The sequence below is a fragment of the Lepeophtheirus salmonis genome, chromosome 11 (genome assembly GCF_016086655.4).
Source record: "Lepeophtheirus salmonis chromosome 11, UVic_Lsal_1.4, whole genome shotgun sequence".
Classification (NCBI taxonomy): Eukaryota; Metazoa; Arthropoda; class Copepoda; order Siphonostomatoida; family Caligidae; genus Lepeophtheirus; species Lepeophtheirus salmonis.
Genome location: NC_052141.2, coordinates 5,212,318 through 5,236,957, shown reverse-complemented (window position 1 = coordinate 5,236,957; position 24,640 = coordinate 5,212,318). Strand labels below are relative to the sequence as shown.

The window sequence follows — 24,640 nt, the reverse complement described above, 5'->3', positions numbered from 1 at the left end:
TCGAATTTGAGTGCATAAGACGTTCCATAGAAAAATAATTGCTAAATGATCGTAGATATAAGTATGTGACGTCATCATGAATCTATATTAGAGCAGGGATCAGGGTCGTCTTTATTTAAAAATTTAATATTTGAATTATTTTTTTGGAAATTTAATTATTGATTTTTTTTTTTTTTTTCAAAAAATATCATTTTTGACATTTTTTTCCAAAAAATTTAATATGTGAAACGCTTTTTTGAATAGCCTATGGATTTTTTAAATTCTTTTTGAATAGCTGTTGGTCTTTCAATTTTTTTCTAAAAATTAAAATTTTAGAAATTTTTGTCCAATAAAATTAATTTTTCCCCAAAATTTTATTTTTTGGATTTAAAAAAAATAAAAAGACCAAGCGCCCCCACCCCAAAAAAAAAAAAAAAATATATCTAAATATGATCATTCGGAAGTCCAAAGGATGAGGCCCTGGATCAAATAAATTGGTACTTGGCCCATCTTTAAGTCCTATAATTTATTACTTACTCATAAGTATTCATGAGACACGAGTACCGAGCATAGTGCTGTTGAATACTTAAGTACTTTCGACACTTATTTCTGTTAAAAAGTAATTAAAAACAATTGCATATTTTCATCCATGTATCTATGTATATGGGATGTAATAAATGTTTGTTGTACAAGAATAGACACTAGAGTGCCTTGTATCCAGTCAAAACCTGACAGGATCTCAAATTATAAATACTAAGAGGAAGTCGAATTAATGTTGAAAAATTCAAAATACTCCGTCGCATCATTTATTTGGAATATAATCTTTGCTTTGAGCTTGGATTTTTCAGATTTCATAATGTTATGAGTTATTATTATTGCTTAAAATCCTATTGAGTTATTGGACAATATTGACAATATAACAAGATTTAATTATTAGCTAAAGATGATTAAATGGGTTTGAGGAAAATGCTCTGAAAAAAATTACCCTAGGGAAAATTGCATTTGGAATTTTTTTTTTAGACATTTACTATCAAAGTTAGAATACCTTGGCCCAAAACTTGTTTTGTGCAATGGTTGGGACACTTAGAAGGTTGAAAACCACCACCGGCACTTCATAAAGAGCTTAAGAGTCCACCAAATACTTCAAAATGAACTTTGAGCTCATTGGTGATTTATGACTACGACAGGCATACCATGCAGGTTAAAAACCACCGTTAACAATTCACAATGCATTAAGGCCCCCCTACAAATACTTCAAAATAATCCCCGGGTTTTTAACATGCCATATGTTTTCGCTGCTGCATCAGTCAACTCATGGGCCCAGGGTTATGGTTTGTGAAGTGGTAGTGTTGATTTTTAACCCGCTTGGTTGAATTGCCATTGCACAAGCAAGTTCTGAGCCGAGGTATTCTGATTTTGTTAGTTAATGACTGGAAAATTTCCCAATGACAATTTTCTACACTGGAAAATTGTTAGGCGATCTCAGTTGGGGTGGCGACCTTTTGGTTGGGAACCACTGCTTAATACTTTATTAAAGAAAAACAATTGGTAAACTGGTATAGGGACTTTAATTTTATATTTAACCCATACTATTGACTGATACAGCCCCATCTACAATTATACACAGTTATTCCGCCTTCTTAAATAATATCTTAGTTATATTATTAAATAGAATGAATTATATGATTAAGTAAATATAATATATTGTTCGTATAATTTTGCATTTTAATGAATAATTTAAATATTTTTTGCAAGATAAATGCAATCAACCGTCAACAAAAAATCAAGCTAGAATGTTTTTTCTACAAATTGAGTGTGGATTTTATTTGTATACTTCAACAAATATTCGTCTATTTCTATGCACAAATTACACTTATTAACCCATTGGGTGTGTCGCAAATTTCACTAAAAGTAGCCAAAAATTGATTGCTGTTATAAAATAATGAGAAATTGGAAGATTTAATGGTTGAAAGGAGTCATATTGCAGTGAATATAGGTCTCTTTTTTAGAAAAAAGGCTCGACATAAATACTAAGAATCTCTTCTCACCCTAGTTATTTAAATAAAAGGCCTTTAATTGAATTCGATATGTTTGAAATATTGGGCAGAATGTATGTATATATATATATATATATGGTCCGTCATGTGGGGTCACACAAATGGCACGTAAAGTTGCCAAAGTTGATAATCTCAGTTAAAAAGCACGATATATATATATATTTTATGGTTGAAAAATACCAATACAAGTCTTTAAATAATAAATAAAGAAGGTTTTAAACTATGGCTATAATTCTTGGTCATCTTTACTTATCCCAGAAATTTGAATAATAAGCCCATTATTGACTCAAATATGTATATGAAACATTGGTTGAGAAAACTCTAAAAAATATATATATTGATTATCTCCTACATTGAATTTTTGTTCAAGATTGTTTTTATATTGGGAAATCACATATCATATATCTCTTTTTTTGTCTTAATATACTATCGACATTTGTAAGAAAAATATCGGTCTAAAGGATCGACAGTCCTAAAGATCAATCGAACCGAATGTAATATTGTAAGGCCAACACAACACTAGAAGAAAGAAAAAATTACTCCGCCATTTTCCTAATAAATAAAATGATTCATTTTTATCAAGACAGCTCTGTCTCATTTCCCTGGCATCTTGTACGCCTTGCAAAAGTTGATGGTGTTGCTTCTTTCATCCGTCTTCTTCTTCCTCTCCTGCTGCAACAGCAGCAGTCATCTTGTTATAAAATATATAATAATAACAATAAAGAACCGGTTATTTGGGTGCAATTTTAGCGTATTTTTATCTTCTATATTTTTTACCGCTCCATGTCTACAAATATATATCACAATAACTATAAGAGACTGAATCACACCGTAGATTTTCTTCTCCCTTCTTTTACTTATATATATTTTAATATAGGCTATAACGACAAATACCGGAAGTAGTTTACTTTGACGTATTTTAAATATATATATGTATAGTCTTAAAATGGCCGACATGTTTATGAATACACAGAGTATGATTATTATTATAATAATAATAGTTACTATAAACAGGATATATCTGTCATTAAAAAAAATAAAAACTAACAAAAACTCAAGGAACGATTATGTGACACGTGCCATGAGAAAGGGTGGGGTGGTGGGAGGGATGTAAGCTTGCTGTCTTGCTAGCAAGCTAGAACGGGAGAAAGGCATCCGTCAACTTATTGATTATTATTAAAAATATAATATTGACCAGTTGTTTGTTGGTATATTCTGGGAGAGGGGGATTCGGATAGTCAGTCAGACTCCGGGTAAATATTAGTGTTGAGGTTCATTCTGGAACTATTATAACTTTTAGTGATTGAACTATGTAATTCGGTCTTTTAAAGGAGTTTGTTAAAACTTCTAGTTAACACCTTGCTCACACAAATATATATAGTGTATATTTAGTGCCAGCTTCCATGTTCCTTATCTCCTAATGGGTGTTCTGAACTATGATTGGTTGAATTAGAATTAATTCTTTTTTTTTTTTTGGGGAGGAGAGGTTGTGTGATATAATAATGGTAACTCCTCTTACTGGAATGGCCCCAATAAAAAAATCCACCTCTGAGTTAAATTTAAAATGGAGATTCGGTCTGGAATTGCAATAACTTCCATTTAACACATCGCTTCTACAAAAATATACATTCTGCAGAGTTTGGCAGCAAAACGTGGACTTCAGAGGTTGCTTTAGAAATACTCCAATAATTAAAAAAAAAAAATTACGAAACTTGTAAACAACCTCTTTGCAAACTTGGGCACTCAATATGGCCACACCTCAGCATCAAACACAGCCTTTATACGTTGCTGGAAGGCCTTGCAGGACTTGATGAAAAACTTATCAGACAAGTTCTCCCACGTAGCCACTATCGCTGTCTTCAGTATGTTCACATTTGGTTGTGGAGTTTTTTTGGTTTCCATCTCCAAAGTAACAGACACAGCAAAGTGTAGCGGGTTCAAATTTGGTGAGGAAGGGAGTCACATTTATTTGCCTATTTACCTCTAGAGCCTCCTGTCCTTTATGACCTCTGTCAGAAGGTGCCGTGGGGTTATAGTGTATGACGACAATACCAACTCGCCTTTCATAGCCCTCCTGATGGTAGCCACGTAGAACTCGTGGACGAGGCGATTATCCATTTGATTGGGTTCTTCAATATATTTGTTATTATTATTATCAGTATTTGTTGTTAAATTCTTGGGAGGGTGATTGTGATAGTAAGTCAGACTCTGGGTAAATATTAGTGTTAGGATCATTCTGGAACCGTGATAAATGTTCGTGGATCGAACTATGTAATTCGTTTTTTTAAAGGAGTCCGTTATAACTGTTATTTTACACCTCGCAAAGACCTCGCGTTGATTGGTTAAATTAGAATGAGCTATTGTTAAGGTGTTGTGTACAATTCAGCAACAACTACTGAATGATCATAACTAGTAATTAAAAACTGATTTTGTGCCCTTTTTAGGTTTTTGTGGAGAGAGGTTGCGTGATATAATAAAAGTAACAAAGTGCTACATTACCGCCCTAAGAAAAACTCCATTTAGACTCATTTGATAGATGAATTGTTGAAGGCGTCAGTTGTTTGTCAAATTTTGTTCCCTAAAACATATCTACTACTCAAAAACAGGAGAAGGGAGAAAATTGTTCTATAGATTGAGACCCGAAAATATTGATCCACGATTATTTGGAAACGATTTAATTTCATTCTACGGTCTGATTTCGTAGTCTGGACCGAGATATTGGTCCAAATATTTTTAGAATTAATAACTTGAGATCGAACAGAAAAATAAATATCTCACAAATTTGAATAATAAGCGTATAATTGGCTCAAATGTGTATATAAAATATTTTGGCTATGGAAGAGGATATATTTTAATTATTTAGTATATTTGTGGACCGTTAACACTAAACTTAGCTAGAATGATTTTTCCCAAAATTGAGATTGGATTACATTTGTATTCTTCAATTCTATCACCAAATTATCAAAATGAACATATCGGGTGTACTGTAAATTGCAAATTGTACCCACAAAAAAAAAATATTGTCCCAACAAAAAATAAGAAATTGACATGTTTGATTAGGAGGGGCCCTATTGGGGGTCAAGGGGTCAATATATTTCTCTTAAATAAAATAAAGTTAAAATTCCAAGGTATCTTAAGTCATACCAGTAATTTGAATAATTAGGGCCTATAATAAACTCAAACATGTCTATGGAATATTGGGCTTTATATATTTTTTTTATATAATAAAATAATACAGGGTTGATCTTTTTGTAGTACACAATTTATTCCAATTTTTCAAGAGTAAAATTTAAACGAGAAGTTTTGTGAGTACATTTATTTGACAAAATCATCGGACAAGAGTACTCGGGCCAACTATTATTCTATATGTGAGCCCTCAGCTCTAAGAAATCCCTCCATACGAGGGCCTAAATTCCTTGTAGACCTTGATTATGTAGCCAGAATCGAGCTTGGTCTACGTTTTCCTGATTGAAGCTTCTAGAGACTGTACACTCTTGTAAGGAGTAGCACACACCCTCTCCTCCAGACGCGCCTGGATTGAGTAGTACAAGGGGCTGAGGTCCCAAAAGTCTGGAAAGTTGTATCTCATGAAGGCCTTGGTTTTAACGGCACAATGACCCGGAGCTCCGTCTTGAATGAAAATATAGTTATTTCCAAACTTTTCTCTGACCCAAAGTAGCACTTTCTTTTCCGGAAGTTCAATAATCTATTATATTGAGCTAAATGCATCTATGAAAGATGTAAAAATAAATTGGGATTTTCTCTTTTTTTATTTTTGTTCTAGATTGTTTTAATGCTGATGTACCAAAAATATTCAAATTTTTATTAGCTACACTATTTGTAGTGTCAATGGGGACAGTTGCTACATGTTTCGGTTTTAGATTAATTTATGAAATATTGGGCTTTATAGACAAATAATAAATTGAGATTTTCTTGATTTTTTATGTTGACGCACCCCATATTATTTGGCTATAAAGTGAAATAATGGCCAGATAAGCGGTACTATATTCATATCATATTCATATGAAATTGAAAGAAAGAGAAAGGTTCTTGTTATAGCAATAATACACAATAATAATAATAATAAAATAATAATAACGAAACGAAAAAATAGCTTTTATAATTAAAAATAAACCAGGAAATTAATATTTAAGTAAGTGAACTTCAAGTATATAATATGTACAATATACACACAGGCCAAGGACGATGAGAAAGAGTCAAGAAAAATTAATTTTGATTATTATAACTATTACTATTGAACCTTCCCTCTGAACCAACAGTCATTTTATATAAGATATATATAAAGTTTATTACAAGTAAAATATAAAAATGAATTAAATTGTTTTTTTTTCCTATAATTTTTTTCGATGATTATAACATAGTAGGTGGAACTTTGTCTCATTGCCCTATTATTAGTATCCTTTTACGAGTATCTTGGGGAGTATGATTTCATACGTCCTCTTTGTCCAATACTCGACCAAAAATCAACCTAATGACTTAAAGAATGAGGATACAGGCAAAAGGGAAAGGTTCACAGGGCAATGAGGCATAATCCTACTTTTGTCCGTTCCACTACAATAAGTCAACCTTACATTTATTTCGACTCAATTATGCCTTTCAAGTAGATAAATATGTTTTAAGTACTTTTTATGAGTCCGGACTTAATTAAATAAAATAGGATACAAATTACTGTTATATTTTTACTAATTACTGACGTCGAACCAATGAATCACTCAATGTTATTTAGAGTATTATATAGTTATTGTTGTAATAACACTGGTAACATCATTATCTTTATTGTATATTGCAACCTCTCTTGCAAAAGAGTTGGCTAACTCCCAACTGATTTTTACCCTCTTCCCCTGTTTCTTTTCGGTGGAAAGGTTGAGTGATAAAATAGAGTTAATGACAGGTGAGACCATGCTTTAAATAATAATTCCATAGTGAGCAGGAATGGACTTACTACCAACTCATTTTTGGTCTTTTCCCCTGTTTCTTTTTGGAGAAAAGTACGAGTGATACAATAAAGGTAACGACGTGCACGATGGAATTATTTATATAGATGTGGCTTTAAAAACTAATCAACATAAATAGAGATCCTACGTTCAATATAGATAATATCTTTATTTTAAATTAGGTTTAAGAAAATCTACATTGTATAAGCTTCTTAAGATCCAAAAAATCCGTCGGATCTTTTTTAAAACCTGCAAAAAGTTTATGTAACAGAATCGGGTTCATATCTCGGATTTTTTTGGGTAATACAAGATTACTACTACCGTCCGTGGGTACCTCTTATATCTACGTCTATGAACCAACAGTCATTCTAATCATTTTGTATACCTATATAATATCTATATATATATATACTAGTATATAAAGTTTATTACAAGTAAAATAAAAAAAAGAATTAAATTGTTTTTTCAGGAAAATGAATTTTTCCAAGAATCTTTTAGATGATTCGAACATAATATTTATTTTGACTCAATTATTCCTTGTAAGTAAAGAAATATATATAAATATTTTTCCCCCACATATACATAATATATTTTTTTTCATATGAAATGGGTTATAATATTTCCCCCTCTACCCATCCCTTCGCCCATCACTGCCCACACAAATTTTGTTGTAGGTTTTCAAAGCATTCCTCGCCCACTTTTAATTATATATTTAGTTATTTTATTAAACCTTTTTTACGTTGATTTTTTTATACAAAAAAAAAAAAAATTATATATAATTATTTGTCATTGATGAATCGAGGTTGTGTTGTTTTTTGTATTATCAACATGAGAGGTTGAGTGTTTAATTCATAGATATTTAGGATGTGTACACTAAAAATTTCCTAATTACCTCAACTTTAAACTGTTGTTTGAATGTGTGAGGATAAATGATATAATTGTGACGTCATCAGGTGCATCCGAAAAATGTCTTTGTGGTATGGGGGAGGTTTTTTAGATAATTTCAACAAAAAAAAACAACTCTTTTTTAGAAGAAATTAAAAATCAGAATACACTTTGTTTTTTGCAAAATAGCCTATTGATAGAAGGCAAATGTGACAGAAAATATTCGAAAATTTTTATCTCCATTTTTTTATTACTATAAAAATTCCTAAAAAATGGGGCCTCTGTGGCTTAATTGTTTTTGTCAAATGATAAAAATTCATTGTAGAATGGATATATTAAAAAAAAGACCCAAAGATCTAAATGGTAACCCTGACAATGCTGTTTCATTAGATCAGCTAAAATCAGCTGTGACAAGGGATGAAAGAGAAAAAGATGTAAGAAAGAACATTTGTTCACATTACTCTGATGTCGATTCTTAATCTTACTCTGAGTCCAAAAATGACTTACAATTATAACTCTGCAACAAATCCTAAGGGTTACGCTCCATCTTTTAAAAGCACACACGAATGTAAAATTAGGTTTGGAATATAATTGAATCTATTTAGGAAAGGATATTCACCACTCAGAAATTAAATAATAATAACCGCTCCTATGGAAAAGAAAATTCATTCTCTAGAGTACCAATTCCAAAAAAGAACAAAAACAAAACGGGCCAGCTAAATAAAACACTAGATTTTCATCACTGCTTATAACTATTTATTTAATAGGCAAATCAAAAATAAATTTGAGAAAACATTTTATTTTATGTAAAGTTATCTACTATCCTTGATCACATCCTCACTTCTGGCTCTATTTTATTAAATTTCATGTGTTCATACATCTTAATATTTCATAGACATAAGTCAATTAAGGGCATATTATTCACATTGGTGGGAAGATGTAAGAGCCCCATGAATTTTACCTATAGTTTCTACATATAAAATATTTATTTGATTTTAAAGACTGATTTTGGCCCCAATATTCATTTCTTATTCTTTTATTGTGACGATCAATTTGTGAGTCTCAAAGTGGAATTTGAGGACACACCCAAAGGGTTGATATGAATTATAAGATACATACTAACACCAACATAACAAGAATCATTTCTTAAAATTTTACGGTTCTTATTTTTTTGTTTTATATTAAGGAGAAGAATTCATTATTAATTCTAATTTATTAATGTCCCGGGCAACGCCGGGGAAACCTACTCTAGTTATGATGAATTCGGAACGGTTTTTTTTTGTTACTGGTGTACTTTAGCTGAGAGAAAATTGGAAGAAAAAAGAATAATAAATAAATTTGATTAAACGCAGTCTATTACATAAACTTTTTTTTTTATCATGCAAACCTACTCTAGTTGAAATTAAGGATAATTCGTGAAAGAAATTAAATGTAGTCCACACTCAATTTTAATAAAAATCCTTCTAGGTTGCATTTGTGTTGACTTTATAAATATTTTATTATTTTTGTTATCCAATATGAAACAATTCCACCGGACGTTTTTACGTAGACACTCTGTATTACTTTAAAATGGCCCCTAATTAACTTTAGAGGCTTTTATTGCCAAATATATAATATGGTTTTTGTTTTTTAATTTCGTGTCAAATGAACTGTGTATGTAAACTCAACGACAAACCTGGGCCATGATGATCATGCCAACAATTATAAACCTATTAGTGCTATAACCATTATTATTATACTTTTTGTTATTGTTATTATTTTTGCAATTAAACACTGCAAATTCTTTTCACGCAAAAACCATTTAATTAGTGGTGGTTGTATATTTATAAAAGTAGTGCTAGGTTATAAAAGACAGAGCAGAGAACAACAAGATTCCTATTATATATACACATACAACTATATTTTAAACTGTTACAGAATTGCAGTCACAATTAGTGTTGAGACTCAGTCAAAAATCAAACTTCTTTTTTTCAGTTCGGTCTTTATGGATATTTTCTAGACAGATATTTCAGTCCAAATCGCGATCTTAGACCGTAGACTGAAATATAATTGTTTTCATATACTGGACCTTTTTTTCGGTCTCAATATAAACAATGTGCTCAAGCTATCTGTGCCGCAATTTTATTTTTATTCAAACATAATTTTCTCTCTTACCAGATATCAGATTAAAAAGATAAAACTATAATCTGAAAGCTTGATTAATTTTATTTGATAAAATCACCTCCGACATCAATTAGAGCCTTTATACGAGGGTAAAATTGGGATCAGGCTTTCGCCATTTGGTCCCTTAGCAAATCCTGGAATTCCTTCTTGATTTGACTGATAAGGTGTTGTAGGGGGTCTAGTTGGTTTGTCGTTTGATCGATCTCAACACAAATAATCCATAAGATTAAGATCCTGCGAGTTTGTAGGCTAAAAGTACGACGATATGAAGTCTTCCAATTTGTCTTCGAGTCATTTGAGACTTTTTTTCGAGGTGTGGAAGAGAACCAATTCGTTTAGAAGCCTCAAATTTCCTTTTAACCTTGCAAACGAATGTCTCACTGAGTCCCAGATTTCAAACAATTGTTATTTTGTCGTTCTGGGTGCGGATTCGAAGGAGGGCTCCATGCCTTTTCCAAACATTTGGAACAACAGATCGCACCAAAAATTTTGGGTTACCGAGAACAGAAAAATATTCTACATAATTTGATAATATCCATTAAAAGAACAAAATTGTGTGTTTGACACGAAATGCTTGATATATTCGTATTTGAAACCAAAAATGATATGAATTGTATTTTACAGAAAATGTATCGAGTTGTGATTTAGTTTGAAGTTTCCCTGGTGACTCATAAAAGACATATAACTAGCTAATAATAATCAATAATAAATGCAAGAATGTAGCACTATCATTGGGTATGTAAAAAAAAACTACTAATAAGTAAGCAACGCTCATGCATACATACAGTAATAAAATATATGACATGGAGCGAGCACAATACTTTATTTATGTTTTTGTCATCTGAATAGTGTCTACTACTTATTTAAATGATCATAAATTAATCAAAATAATGAGAAAATGCTGTTTTTATTCCCAATTTAATTCTGCCTATATTTTGAAGCAGTCTAATTTATAAATAAAACTAATATTTAGAGCAACAAATATAATATTCTTTGGAGCAGATACAAAGTATGACATCTGTTACGCCTGTGTGTGTAAAATGTATTTTACCTTCTTCTTAACAGTCAGCTTGGTCCCTCTCTTACTCTCAATAATAATAATAATAATAAACGTATAACAGCTACATACTGTCTGTGTGTTAGTAAAAAGTAGATAATATATAATTAAGCATTTGCTCTGTTAAATGTCAGAGCAAGTGATGAAATGCTTGCAGAAAATAAATACATAAGAAATTTGTTTAAAAAAAAAGAAAACCATTGACATTTAACGAAGTATATATATATGTACATTAGTGTTGGGTTTTGGCCTGAAATTCCTAGACGGTCTCAGAGTTGTATGATTTTTAGTGGGCTCTAATAATTATAAAAAAGTTCGGAATTAAATAAACAATCGGTAAGGATTCCAACTATACCTGAGCCCCAAACCCTGTGGTGTGAACCTTCTAGCCCTAAACTGCAAAGACTTGGGAGTTTAATCCCAGGGCTGGAGGAGGGCCATATAGAGACAGCCCAGAAGTCAGCCATATTCTTGGTACAGAATTATGCTATTTTTAACAATATATTTGTTATTCAATATACCCTTCTTTAAGGACAATAACACCCTATACAAGCCGGTAGCTCTTGACAATGCAGGCTGGGTCTATGGTGTATCAAGCTGTATTAAGGATGGCCTGAGCGAATCCCAAATTGTAAAAGAGGTGCGAGGTATATTCTTCTCCAAGATGTCACAAACTACTTAGTCCAGGAGTTTGAGATCAGGGATGGAGGAGGGCCACATGGAGACAGGCCAGAAAGCAGCTATATTATTGCTGCAGAAGTTTTCATTTTTCTTGGCTGTATGGGGCCGTATTTTAATTATTGATATTGTTGGCAGTCCAGATGGAGATGCCAACTGTCTGCAGCCTTCTTGGCACTGCTCCCGGCGTGGAGGAGATTCCACACGTGTTGCCTTTTCTTTTTTTTTTTACTCTGACCCATTCTGTATACTTGTTTTTGGTTTTCATCTATAGGTGGATTCGGTCTAGATAATTGTTACAATTACAAATTTCACGAGATGAAGGTTTTGGCTGTTTCAACCCTCCTTGAGCCAAGGTTAAATAACATATTATATTTAGGGAGGAAGTGAGAAAACAAAGAATTGTGGAAGAAATAATTGAACTGTATGAAAATGAAGATACAAGATTCCAAATTTCAGATCAAATCCTAGCCTCAAATACATTATGTGAACCTTCGTGTTTGTTGGTTTCTTTTGACAACAAATAATTTTTTATAGAAGAGACAATTTAAAAAAAATAAGGAAATTGATTTAATTTTTGGTACAAGTTTGCCCTCACGTCATACTTGCTCTTTTTATTGCAAAATTGGATACAGTCATAGCAGAAAGTCGAAATTTTATAATTTCATCTCGCCTTTATAGATATTCGGAATATTAGCACTTTGGAGGATGGTGAAAGCAAATGGAAGGTATCATTATGTGGGAGAACTTGTGAGTTTCTCCATGGACTGAGAGATGAGGTCGGAGGCGATCACATCGTAGAAAAAGTAGTATTGCTTTATATAATGAGATGGGATCTTCTCCGGCCTCATCCCTCAATCCACGGATTAACTCAGAGAACCTCTATTCCTACTCCAATAATATATTTATTCGCGTCAGTTCATTTAGTGAATTTATTTACTTTTTATTAAAAGGTTGCGAGGATTGAATATCAACTTTCCACCATCGCTGTCTCCAATTTTGAGATAAAAAGAGAAAGTAATAAGTGCAGGCAATCTTAAAGGGTGTACCCTTATTTTTTTTCCAGAAAATTATAATGGGATAAATTTTAGTCGAAATAACCTCTTCCTCTTGTGATAAATAAAAAAACTCGGCAAAATTTAAGGGAGGGAGCAACGGCCCCTATGGTTCCAGTACTACTGGTCCAGATCAATGTAGGACCAAATTGTTAAAATTATAACGGTTTCAGATTGTTTTCCAGAATGAGCCCCAACACTAGTATTTATGATGTAAATGAATAAAGAAAATAACAACAAAAATAAAATAGAGGTGAGGGGGGGGGGAATGTCAAAATTTATAAAAAATAGAAAAAAATGCATTGAAAGCTCGTTATTGTTACCGTCTCCACCGCGTCATCGTGGCTATTATTACTATTAAGTATTTGACAGCTCAAAGACTTTGATAATAGTCTTCTTCTTTTACAAGATGAAGACTGAAGAGTATAGTTTTTATACTTATTGTAATAAGAATGTACATTATAATTAGCCCCATCAACACAAAAGCAAGCTAGAATGATTTTTTCTCAAAATTTAGTGTGGATTACATTTGTAATTATCGATAAGTTACCCTCAATTTTTATCAACAAATTATTCTTATTAACCCTTGGGTTATGTTGCAGATTCTACATTATAGTAGCTAAAATTGATAATCACAATAAAATATTTATAAAATGGTTTAAAGGAGCAAAATTGTTGCCAATATGAGCCTCTTATATCAGAGGTTCTCAACAATAGTTTGAATTCTACTATATCCTTGGCTCATCCTAGTAATTTGAATACAATGTCTATAATTGACTCATATATGTCTATGAAATATTGGGCTGAATATATACATATATACAATATGTGGCTCGTCAACACAAAAGTAAGCTATAATGATGTTTCTCAAAATTGAGGGATGATGGAGTAGCACTAACTAATTAGGAGTACAGATTTTAATATAAAAATTACTCTACCTGACTCAAAGGAATTGTCTTTGAAGTACACATACAGGGCAAGTCAGAAAAACGTGGACTTAAGAGATGGATTTGGATAGACAAAAATAATTTATATTTTTAATAATAGGTAAAAAAATGTTAACAAAACATGTAGACAAGGTTTTTGCAAAACTTTTTCAGTCAATATGGCTACCTTCATTATCAATCACAGCCTTTACACGCTGCCTGAGGCCATGCAGGAGTATATGACAAACTCCTTTGACAAATTGTCACATGCAGCTACTATGGAGGACTTCAGTGAGTCCACATTTGAGTGTGAAGTCCTATTGGTTTCTCCCTCCAAAATGCTCAATAAAGAAAAGTCTAGTTGGTTCAAATTTGGTGAGGAAGGGTAATATATCTTTGAACCAGAATCGAGCTATGTTATCTGCTTAGAACTTTTGGCACTTGGAAGACGTGTGAGAGGGTTGCCGTCCAGATTCAACGCATAGTTACCCTCTGGGTAGTTAGTCTTCAGCCATGGAAAGATGGTGCCCCTAAGCACCTAATAGTAAGCCTCTTGGCCGATTTTCTGTCCAGCCTTGAAAAAGAACGGAGGCACCTTCTTTCCATTAGATGCCACAACGCCTAAGTACATTGTTTGAGCCGGATATTTGGTGTGATACACCCTTTTGACCTCTTCTTGTGTTTTCTCAAGCCAGCAATCGTTACGGCGTTTGTGGAATTGATGAACACAATTGAACCATTTTCCTTGATCCATGTCAGGATTTTCTTGCACCTCTCGAGCCTCCTGGCTTTCATGCCCTGTAAGAATGTGGTGTGAGGAACTTGGGAAAGAAACTAATCCCAAGTTGGTTTTTATATCCCTTCTTATGGTTTTAGGAGCTACAGAGAAGTCATTGGTGAGGCTATTCATCGAATTAGTTTGCTTTAAATTCTTCTCCCATCTTCAAAAGAACTTCGTATCTTTCTTTAAATTATGCCTTCACTTTATGACATCCTGGAGAGGTCTTTTCCATTTTTTTTTTTCCATCTTGGCCAACTTTAAAACCAGGCTCCCTAAAACACTTAACAATGTCCGTAATCTTCCTCACAGTATCTAGGAGATCTGAAAGGTGCTGCATTTTTGCTTGTTGCTCGCTGTTCATGATGAAGTAACTAAATGATTAGAATAGTTTGTTTATGTAAAAAGGACGGTTTAACAGAATACCCAAGAATAATCATTTTAAAATTTTCATAGGAAGGAGAGAAAAAAGCATAAATTAACAGTCCACGTTTTACTGCCCTGCCCTGTACATAAAGTGCATTTCCTTCTGTAGGAATACCCTACGCATATTGAGTTTAACAGAATAATTTATATAGGGTGCATTGTCCATGGAGCTATGTTGCTCCATTCGTTTCAGTAATAGGGCGTTGTAGTTGAGTCATATGTCTATGAAACATGTGGATGTATGTAAATATATTAGGTATAAAAATAAATTTGGATGTTATCCTTTTTTCCACTAGTGTTTAAGATTGTTTTATATGTTGATACACCGCATATATATGTTTGAAAAGGGCTATATCAGTCTCTTAAATCAACTAAATGTTCTAAACTATATTTAAAATACTTGAAATTCTCCATTCATCCTCTTAATTTGCATAAAAAGGTTATAATGGAATCTAACATGTCTAAAATATTGTCATGAATGTATTTATTTGGCCCGTCGACATAAATTTCAGTTAGAATATTTTTTTTTTTCATATTTGAGTGTAGATTATATTTGTATCCTTTCCGAATTGTCCTCGATTCCTATAGAAAAACCTATTCTTATTAACCCTTGAGAGTACCCACAAGTTGCACTTAAAGTAGATGTCTATATTTAACAATACTAGTCACGACTTTACACGTATATATGCCGTTAACACAAAAACAAGCTAGAATGGTTTTCTCTAAATTGATTATCTAGTACATTTGTATTCATACCCTCATTAACCTTTTTGCGTGTGTCGCAAATTGCACCGAAATTAAACAAAATTGATCGTCACAATAAAAGAATGATAAATTAATAAATTTTAAAGGTTGAAAAGAGTCATATGGGTGTCAATATAAGTTTCTTATATCAAATAAAAGTTCTAAGTTATACCTAAAATGATTGACTACCTTAACTCATACTAGTAACTTGAATAATGAGCCCCTACTCAGATGTCTCTGACATATTAGGCTGTGTGTGTATGAAGTACAAAAAAAAATTAGGATTTTCTTTATTTTCATTCAAGATTATTTGTATGTTGATGCACCACACATGTTCTAGTCTAAACTATTTTAGAAAGCAGTCTTCACAATTGAATTTTAAATAGATAAACTCATTTTCTTATGTTTTTATGTAGATAACTATAGAATCATTGTTAAACATCCATTATTATCCACCTGAGTATACCTAAAGCAGTAGATCTCAAGGATTCCCCCTCCCCCCACCAAAAAAAAAAATATATATATATATAAATACAAGGGATTTGCCTTAAATACATACATACTTAATTCAAATCCTCTCATGTATGTATATCAAAAAAAGTAATCCAAAGTAGCGTATCTTCTATTAGTTGATGTTTTTTTTTTCTTCTTCTTCTTAAAGCCTTATTTTGAAGGATTATTGATGACGTCTATCATTATACTTATTATTAAGAAGACTAGAGCCACCCTTAACATATAGACTATAAATATAGTTAAAATTTATGTACAATTTCATAATTCATGGCCAATAATATAACATAATACGTATAATATACTATATGAAACCATTGGGGCCCATCCATCAAAAACATTACCAAACAAAATGTTATGTATCAGACTCAACAGAATACAAATGATTATTATTGCATCATAATTTTCATCTTTTTTTTTTCTTCAAGTCATCCTTTTATATACACTGGGAAGAAAAAGTTTACAAAAAAAAAATATTCTTCCGTCATTATCATAAATTTTTATGACTTTATCAATACCCGGTGAGAATTAATATGGAAAAAAATAGATCCATAATGTATTGTTTAATTATTTGTCATCAAAAATTCAGCAGTTTTGGTCAGGCTTAATTTCATATGTAATGTTTCTCTCTGGCAAGTATGAGAGATTGGTATTTAATTCCTTCAGAATGGTTATCATTCTATCCTGAAGACGCAAGCCATTCCTTCTAGAGAGAGATTGATTGGAAGGAAGTTTGTTTTTCAACAAGAAAACGACCCAAAACATACATCCAAGCTCTGCAAATACTTCTTGGAAAAGATAGAAGCCTCTCACATCTTATCTATTATGCAATGGCTAGCTCAATCTCCTGATTAGAAGCCAATAGTGCTATTGTGGGAATACCTTGAAAGAAAATTATGGGAAAAGTGCCTCACAAGTAAGAAAGAGTTGTGGAACATTTTGAAGAATTTATGGAATGATATCACACCTGCCTATTTTGAAAAACTAACAGCAACAATGCCAAAAGTATGTAAGCAGTTAAAGCGGCAAAGGGATTTTTTTTTTTATGAAGCTAAAATTTAAACAAAAATTATTTGATTTTTGTACAAATAAATGCTTTTCTCCATATTGAACTTTAATTTTTCTTCATTTTAATAGCCTTATTACTGTGTAACCTGATGATAAAGCCAAAGGTAACTAAAAAATAAGTTAAATTTCATTTTTTTCCAAACTTTTTCTTGCCTGTATATTTATGGGATGTCAGCCATTTTGGGCACCTATAACAATAAATTCCCTTTTTTATTAATATTAATATTATTATTGGACAAACAAATAAATGGAATTGAACCTTACACTCTATCAAAAATCTATCCCTCTAGTATAAAGCCTTTTCATGTGACGTCAAAACTGTTGTAAGTCATTTTTGAGCCCTAAAAAACCAAGTTTTAAAACAAAATAAACCATTTTATTTTATTAATATTAAGGAAATTGATCAACTGTTGTATCATTTCAAAATGGGACACACAAATAAATTGACCTAAACCTCTCAATCAAAAATCAATCTCTCAATAAAGCGTTTTCATGTGACGTCATAATTGTTGTTGCCCATTTTGGGAGAGGCATAAACATCCAAGTTTGATAACAATAAAAACTCCTTTTTTCATTAACATTACGGAATGTAGTATACTATTTTATCATGTCAAAATGGGACCAACAGATAAAAGGACTTAAGCTTTACTCCCTATCAAAGATTGATCTCCCTTATGATCGCGTTTTCTTATATATCTGACACTAATATGTATTAAAACTATGTTATTATATCTTTTTTTCATACTGTAGATAAAAATTAACTATTATAATCGAAAGAATAAGATATTTGTCTCTAATTGTCCTACTTTTTTTCGTCCATAATCGATCCAAAAAGAATATAATAATTAGTAAAAATTTAGACATTTCAAAGTAATTTTCAGTATATATTACTTTGATTAAATTCAAATAACACTATTTTATCATTAGCATAAAAAATTTGTCCATTTTGCATAGTGAAACTATTAAATTTTGAGCCCCCGAGATGGCATCAATTAAAGACGATGATCTGATGAGCCACAAATGATGTCCAATAGGGTGCCAATAAGATCACTTTTTCTTGAAAAAGTACAAAATTGAGGGTTCAATTGCGTTCCTTTTTATAAAAAAATACGATACACAAAGTTTGAACAATTTTTATGAATATTTAGAGGTAGGTCCACGACCAGAAAGTTTTGAAATTTTACATATTTTGGGAAAAAAATGTGATTTTGTTTTAATATCATCTGTATACTACACATGACAGCTTGTTAGTAAAATTTAAAAAATTAGTTATGTTAAACTTCTATTAGAATTTTTTTTATAAATGTGTATGATAAATTATTTTTTACATGTCTTAAAGAACCATAAAAGTATTTAAAGGAAATGTAGCTGTTTTGCCTATCTGTCAGTTCACCTGTGTATCACAGCCAATGAGCGGGTACTGCTATCTAAAAAAATTCCAAAAACGTTTTTTTACTTAGATTAATAAAAAATAAGTGTCAGTTTTGATGACTTTAACCTTGATGACCTTTTTTAGGAAAAACCTCTATAGTCAAGTTTTATAAAATAAATCAAAAAATTTTGTCTAATAAAAAAATATTGCATTGAAAATTTAGTACAAGCTGATTTTATAAAAAAAATAACCTCCGAATACAGCTGTTTTCAAAACGATGTAAGAATGGGGCATTATATACTATGTCAAAAGATTTGTTTTGACACTTCAAGTTCAAACACTGGTAGGAATACTGGAGCTTGTGTCTTGCTTCAAAAATTACTATTACTGCAAGTTTTGGGTCCCTGTAGAGTCACTTTTGAGAGAAATCATGCTCACTTGTATTATTGTAGCTTGATACTATGTACAATATAAATGACCCAGAGAGAAATGATTGAAATCTATATGAAATTTATTCAGTTGTCTAAGAAAGTGAAAAATATCGATTATAAGTGTTTATATTTATAATATATATTCAAAAGAGCAGAGAAAGAAACAACCAAGTTACATAATTATCGATCAAACATTCACGTATAAAGGATTTCCTCTCATACAAACTCATTGCTTCTACATACTTATTTTCTAACTACCTACATTCAATGGCTCAAATACAACCATTTTCTATATTATTAGTTTGGGGAAAAAGTAATTTCGTATTGTACGCTTTATTTCAATTCTTTATAAGAAGTATTACAATCATCTGATTTAAGCCAAGTATATCCTGTTCTGTTTGATAATTTGTTGCCAACTAGAATCCACCTTGATACTGCCCTTTTCGCTGAAGCCTTTACCCCAATTGGCAAAAAACTCCATTTTCATGGGCCCCTAATGAGTTCAAATTTTTAACCCCCAAGTATGTCGGGCATAGACAGAAACAAGTGGCATTATGGAAGATTCACTGTTACACGGATCTACAACACTATTCACATTTTCCGTCGCATGGCTTGGATTTTACCCTAATTCTATTTTTTTTATTACTTCTTATTATGTTCCCATACAGTCCAATATTTCATAGACATATTTGAATCAATTATAGGATATGTATTCAAATTAATGGGATTAAAATTTTTTTTTAGATTAAATAGTTTATAACCAATATTTGATTTCAGAGACTTATAATTCCCCAGATATCACCCGCCCCTTTTAACCATAAAATCTATAAATTTCTTATTTTTATTTTTTATTGTCATTGTAAATTTTGGCTACTTTAAGTACAATTTATATCTTAATAACAGCTATAATATTGCTATAATTTGTCAAATATTCGTATTAGAATTCAAATTTAATAACCATTCTAGCTTGTTTTTTTGTTCAGAGCCCACGTATCACATTTTTTTGTTCGTTTTTTACAGATGATTTTTTATCTAATTAAATCCCCACATATTCACCCCCGCCCCCTTAATTCATGAAGTGACCGTTCCCTATCTATTCATTTACACACGTGAATGTTTGCTGAATGCCCCTTCATCCATCCATCCATTGTGTAAATATTAAACGCTCTTTCTAAAAATTATTTTGTTTCTTTCTTCTTGTTCTTCTTGTCGTAAATAACAATAAATAGAATGAAAATTTGCCAAACCAACACCCGGAATAATTATCATAATAATAATTACTGAAATATAATAACAATAAGGCGAGTTATTATATTTATACATAAATATACATACAAATGCATTCATTGTCTTAGAAGAAAAATAAATACAGAGTGCGTAAGCTATCTATGCCGCCATTTTGTAGCACACTCTTTGGCAAACGCAGACACATAGGCAGCCGATATATATATGTTAGATAGCTTTTTCAAACTTGTACGAGTTGGAAGAAAATGGAATCATTTGACAAATTTGTTGTCCTAAATATTTAGAAAAGGTACGGAACCCTCCTCTTTGCAATCCGCACCGGGAGCGACAACATGACAATTACTCGAACTCTTGGACATTGTGGGACCTTCGTTTGCAAAGTTAGGAGGGAATGTGAGGGCTCTAAAGATGATTTTGAGTCAACAGCAATGCTGACTAAAGTCAAAGGTCGAAGTTACAGTTTCGCTGGAATTCGTGGCCAAACCCAGCAAATTGTCCATCAGTGCAGTTGCTTGTAAATTTGGCCGGTTAGAGTAGTCGATCTGGCTCTTCATTCACGAAAACCTTCGTTATTTCTCAAACAAGAAGAGGAATGGCAAAGGTCTTGACATAAAGGCTAAGAAAAAGTACTTAAAGCTTTACCAAAAGCTCCACAACCACCTCAAATACCCACTTAACGGAAAAATGCTCTGGTTTTTTAAGACGATGTAATTTTTTTCCAAGGACAAGAAGGTAGACAACCAGAACAACTGGTGGTTTGCGCTATGTCCCAATGATGTATCTGTCGTCATGCAAACGATGTTCCCAGAGTATTGAGTACTTAGCTCCGAAGGCCACGTCATAACTCTTGATGTGTTCCTGCTAGGTCTCAAGGTCAACACTGATGCTTATTTGTACGTCTTAGAGACCAAAGTGAAGCTCTGAATCGACATAGTTGCTAGCGGGGGCTTACATGGGTAACAGGACTCGGCTCCCTTCCACACATCAATATAAATTGACAAATGGCTCCCAAGACAATTTTGATGACTTCATCTCGCCGGAATTTTGGCCTCCAAACTCGCTGAATCTTAATCCAATGGATTTTGTGTTTTGGTTTGATCGTGACGACAAACTTACCGAACCCTCAGCAACACCGAAGATAAATTTATCAGTCAGATCAAGAAGGAATTTCAGGATTTGCCAAGGAATTAAAGAGTAAACTATGACCAAATGTAGCCTCGAACTTTAGGACCCAGTAAGACTTTAGTTCAGAAGGTTAAGAGAAAATCCCTTTTGTGGCATAGATATCTAGTGCACCCTGTACAAAAAAATATCGGGAAGAAAATAAGAATAATACTATGTAGAAGTTCTTCTTTTCTTCTTCTTTCCCTTCTTTCTTAGACATTATTTTCTATTGTATGTACTTAGTAGTGTTATTATTCCTATCGCCATTATTGTATTGTATTGTTCTCAACAGTCAGTTTTTCTTTTTTTTTCTTTAAGAAAGGCAAACAATTATTATGAATACTATAATATGGTTTAGGGCTCTTCACTAGAGGTAGGATGGGTCTTCGACCCGGATCCAAAGTACTCGGGTACACTATAACTAAACTAGTATTATCTGGAAAGATCCGAACAAACTTCGGGTACCCGAACTTTAACAAGTCATAATAAACATCCACGGAATTTTCCAGATCTTAAAAAAAGCTTATACAAGTAGTACATAATACAACCTTAATCCTAGTTATAACAAAAAATATCATGTCGAACATATAGGGTGTAGAAGCTATCTATGATAGTTTGTTCCAACCTGCACCAGTTGGGAAAAATTGAATAATGGACGACAAATTCGTTTCCTAAATATTTGGAAAAGGTACGGAGCCCTCTTTAGAATCTCCGCCGGGAGCGAAAACATAAAGATTGCTCGAACTTTAATACTCTTTGAGACGTTCGTACACTAGGTTAGGAGTGAAATTGATCCATCTAATGGTGTTTTTAAGGCAACAGAAATGCGGCTGAGGTCTAAGTGTCTGTCTCTGGACGACGGAATTCGTGGCCAGAATCCAACAAATCGTCAATGAGGACCCAGGGAATGTCATGGATCTACAAATTTTGCAATGGAAGGTCTTATATGTGGGAGCAGGACTCCAAGACAGGTCTACTAAAAGTCATAAGGGTCTCTTGTTGGTCTAGGATTTTCAAACAAAAAACCAAACGCTAATATTTATATATTTGCGTTGAGATTTTGTCCAAGACCTCATTTTTATACAGTTTGGTCTTAAGTGATTTGTACTGGTATATCTCGTTCCAGATCGGGATCTTATACCTTAGACCGAAATTTAATCGTTTTCAAATTCTGGAATGTTTTTTGTTTTTTTGTTATCGATAAATGGACTGATTTTTTTTTGTGTTTTAAGTTATGGACCCTCCTGATTTATGAGTTGTACAAATATGGTTTATGCGTTACATTTACTTCATATGACGTTATTGTCAGATGATGTTCACAATTTTGAAACACAATTGACGTCATGAACAATTCATCTATATAATCGATCAAGACATAATTTAAAATAATATAAGATTGAAGTGTTATATAAGACTTGGTCAATCCATTGCAACTTTTAATCAGTCATAGGCTTGACCAATTTTACAATAAATCCCGTCTGGTTCAACGATGTGATCACTTGAATAAGTTTCAATGAATAACTGAGACACTTTGGTCAGTTTAATAATCCCTAAATGAGAAACAGATTTCTTTTGATCACTGAAAGTATTAAGTAAAACTACTTTTGGTTATTGAATAAATACCATACATTGGTTAGTTAATTCTTTTGTTTTTATTTTTGTGGTTTGCAAATTCCTTTCGAAATTAATTACATAGTATTATTTCTTTCTTTCAAGTATTTAAGTTTGTGAGTGTAAAAGGCAATTTTCTATTCTTTTTCACTCACTTTAACCACTAATTCTGAATGCAATCTAATTAATTAAAATTAATCTCACTCACTCTCTTTCCTTTTCTAATCAACAGTTACCAAATCCTGTGGTTACAGCACGAAAAACAATGGAACCTATTTCCAAAACGTTGGTTATCCCTCAACCTTCGACTCCGTTGGATCCTGTCAACTCACAGTACATAAATGCAACGATAACGTCTGCCAACTAAGGTAAAATAATTATTCACAATATCATCGTAAATTTTTCTTATCTAACTTCAATAGTATTGTCTTATAAAAATGGAAAGGGTTTGGTCATACTTAGAAATGTATAAAATGTGTCATAAAGAGTTATGAACTTTTCTAGTTATGAATCTGAACTGGGTTTTTAACTTTCCAAAGCTGTTGTCTTTATTTTTTAATTCTTGAGAAAAGAACATCTGAGTATAACTTCCGCTTCTACTTCAAAGAACCCCCTGTATAGTTCCCTACACTCCAGGTCAACAGATTGTGCACAGAGGCGTCGCTGGCACATCCCCCACCCATTTCCACTTTTTTTCCCCTTCATATATACGATGGTAGTCTAAAAGTTTCTGATCTCAAGGTGAATATGGCAGCACTTATAAATAGAAGCTAGTCACATCTATCTAAGATCTGTTGACAGTTAGTTACCAAAGTTTTTGTCTTGTACGACGTACAGTTTTTTGTAACAGATTTTTGAGTGAGTTGATATGTTTTTTTTTGTGAAAATGAACATAATCGGTCATTGCTCTGTTGGTGTTGTTTAGTCCTAAAAAATCCGAGTTTTTGCAACCAATTAATTACTTCAAATAAAGCTTGGTGGCAACATTATACCCCTGAAACAAAAATACAGTAGAACTGGAAAAAAATTTGTCAAATAAAGAGACAATCACCTCTGTGAACAATTTTTTTCCAGAGAAAAACGCCGAGTAGTATATGTACGGGTTTCAGAGATGGAAGGATCGTTGGAAGAAGTGTGTAGAGATATAAGGAGACTATGTTGAAAAATAAAAAAATAAAATTCAGAAATAATGTCTTGTATATTTGTTAGGTCGGAAATTTTTCGGACTACCCTCGTATATACAATAAACTTATTTATGTTAAGGTATGTATATTTTTGGGGCAACCCCATCCCCAATCCAAAAAATGATGAAAGGTATCAAACTTGTATAAAGTATAAAATTGGGGTCTCAAAGCAGTTTTAAAATGGACTTCAAGAATAATTTCGATTACAATTATCCGATTTGGGCAAATCACACCCATTTAAAATTCTAACATGTCACTGGATCTGTTAAACAAAATTAAAGCCATCTTTCTCGATTATCTATTGAGTTATTTGCAGTCTTGGACGTGCGTCCAGAACGGAAGCATACAATTA

General features: G+C 32.3%; 1 protein-coding gene across 7 annotated transcripts in view; it reads left to right on the top strand.

The window, feature by feature from the left end:
- The window catches only part of LOC121125796 (uncharacterized), a 196,619-nt gene that overhangs the window by 53,600 nt on the left and 118,379 nt on the right, over positions 1–24,640 (top strand). For all 7 annotated transcript variants that reach the window (XM_071891815.1, XM_040721025.2, XM_040721029.2 and 4 more), the window contains one exon: positions 23,337–23,472. In XM_071891815.1, coding sequence (XP_071747916.1) covers positions 23,337–23,472 — 136 coding nt within the window. The remainder of the gene's footprint in view (positions 1–23,336; positions 23,473–24,640) is intronic.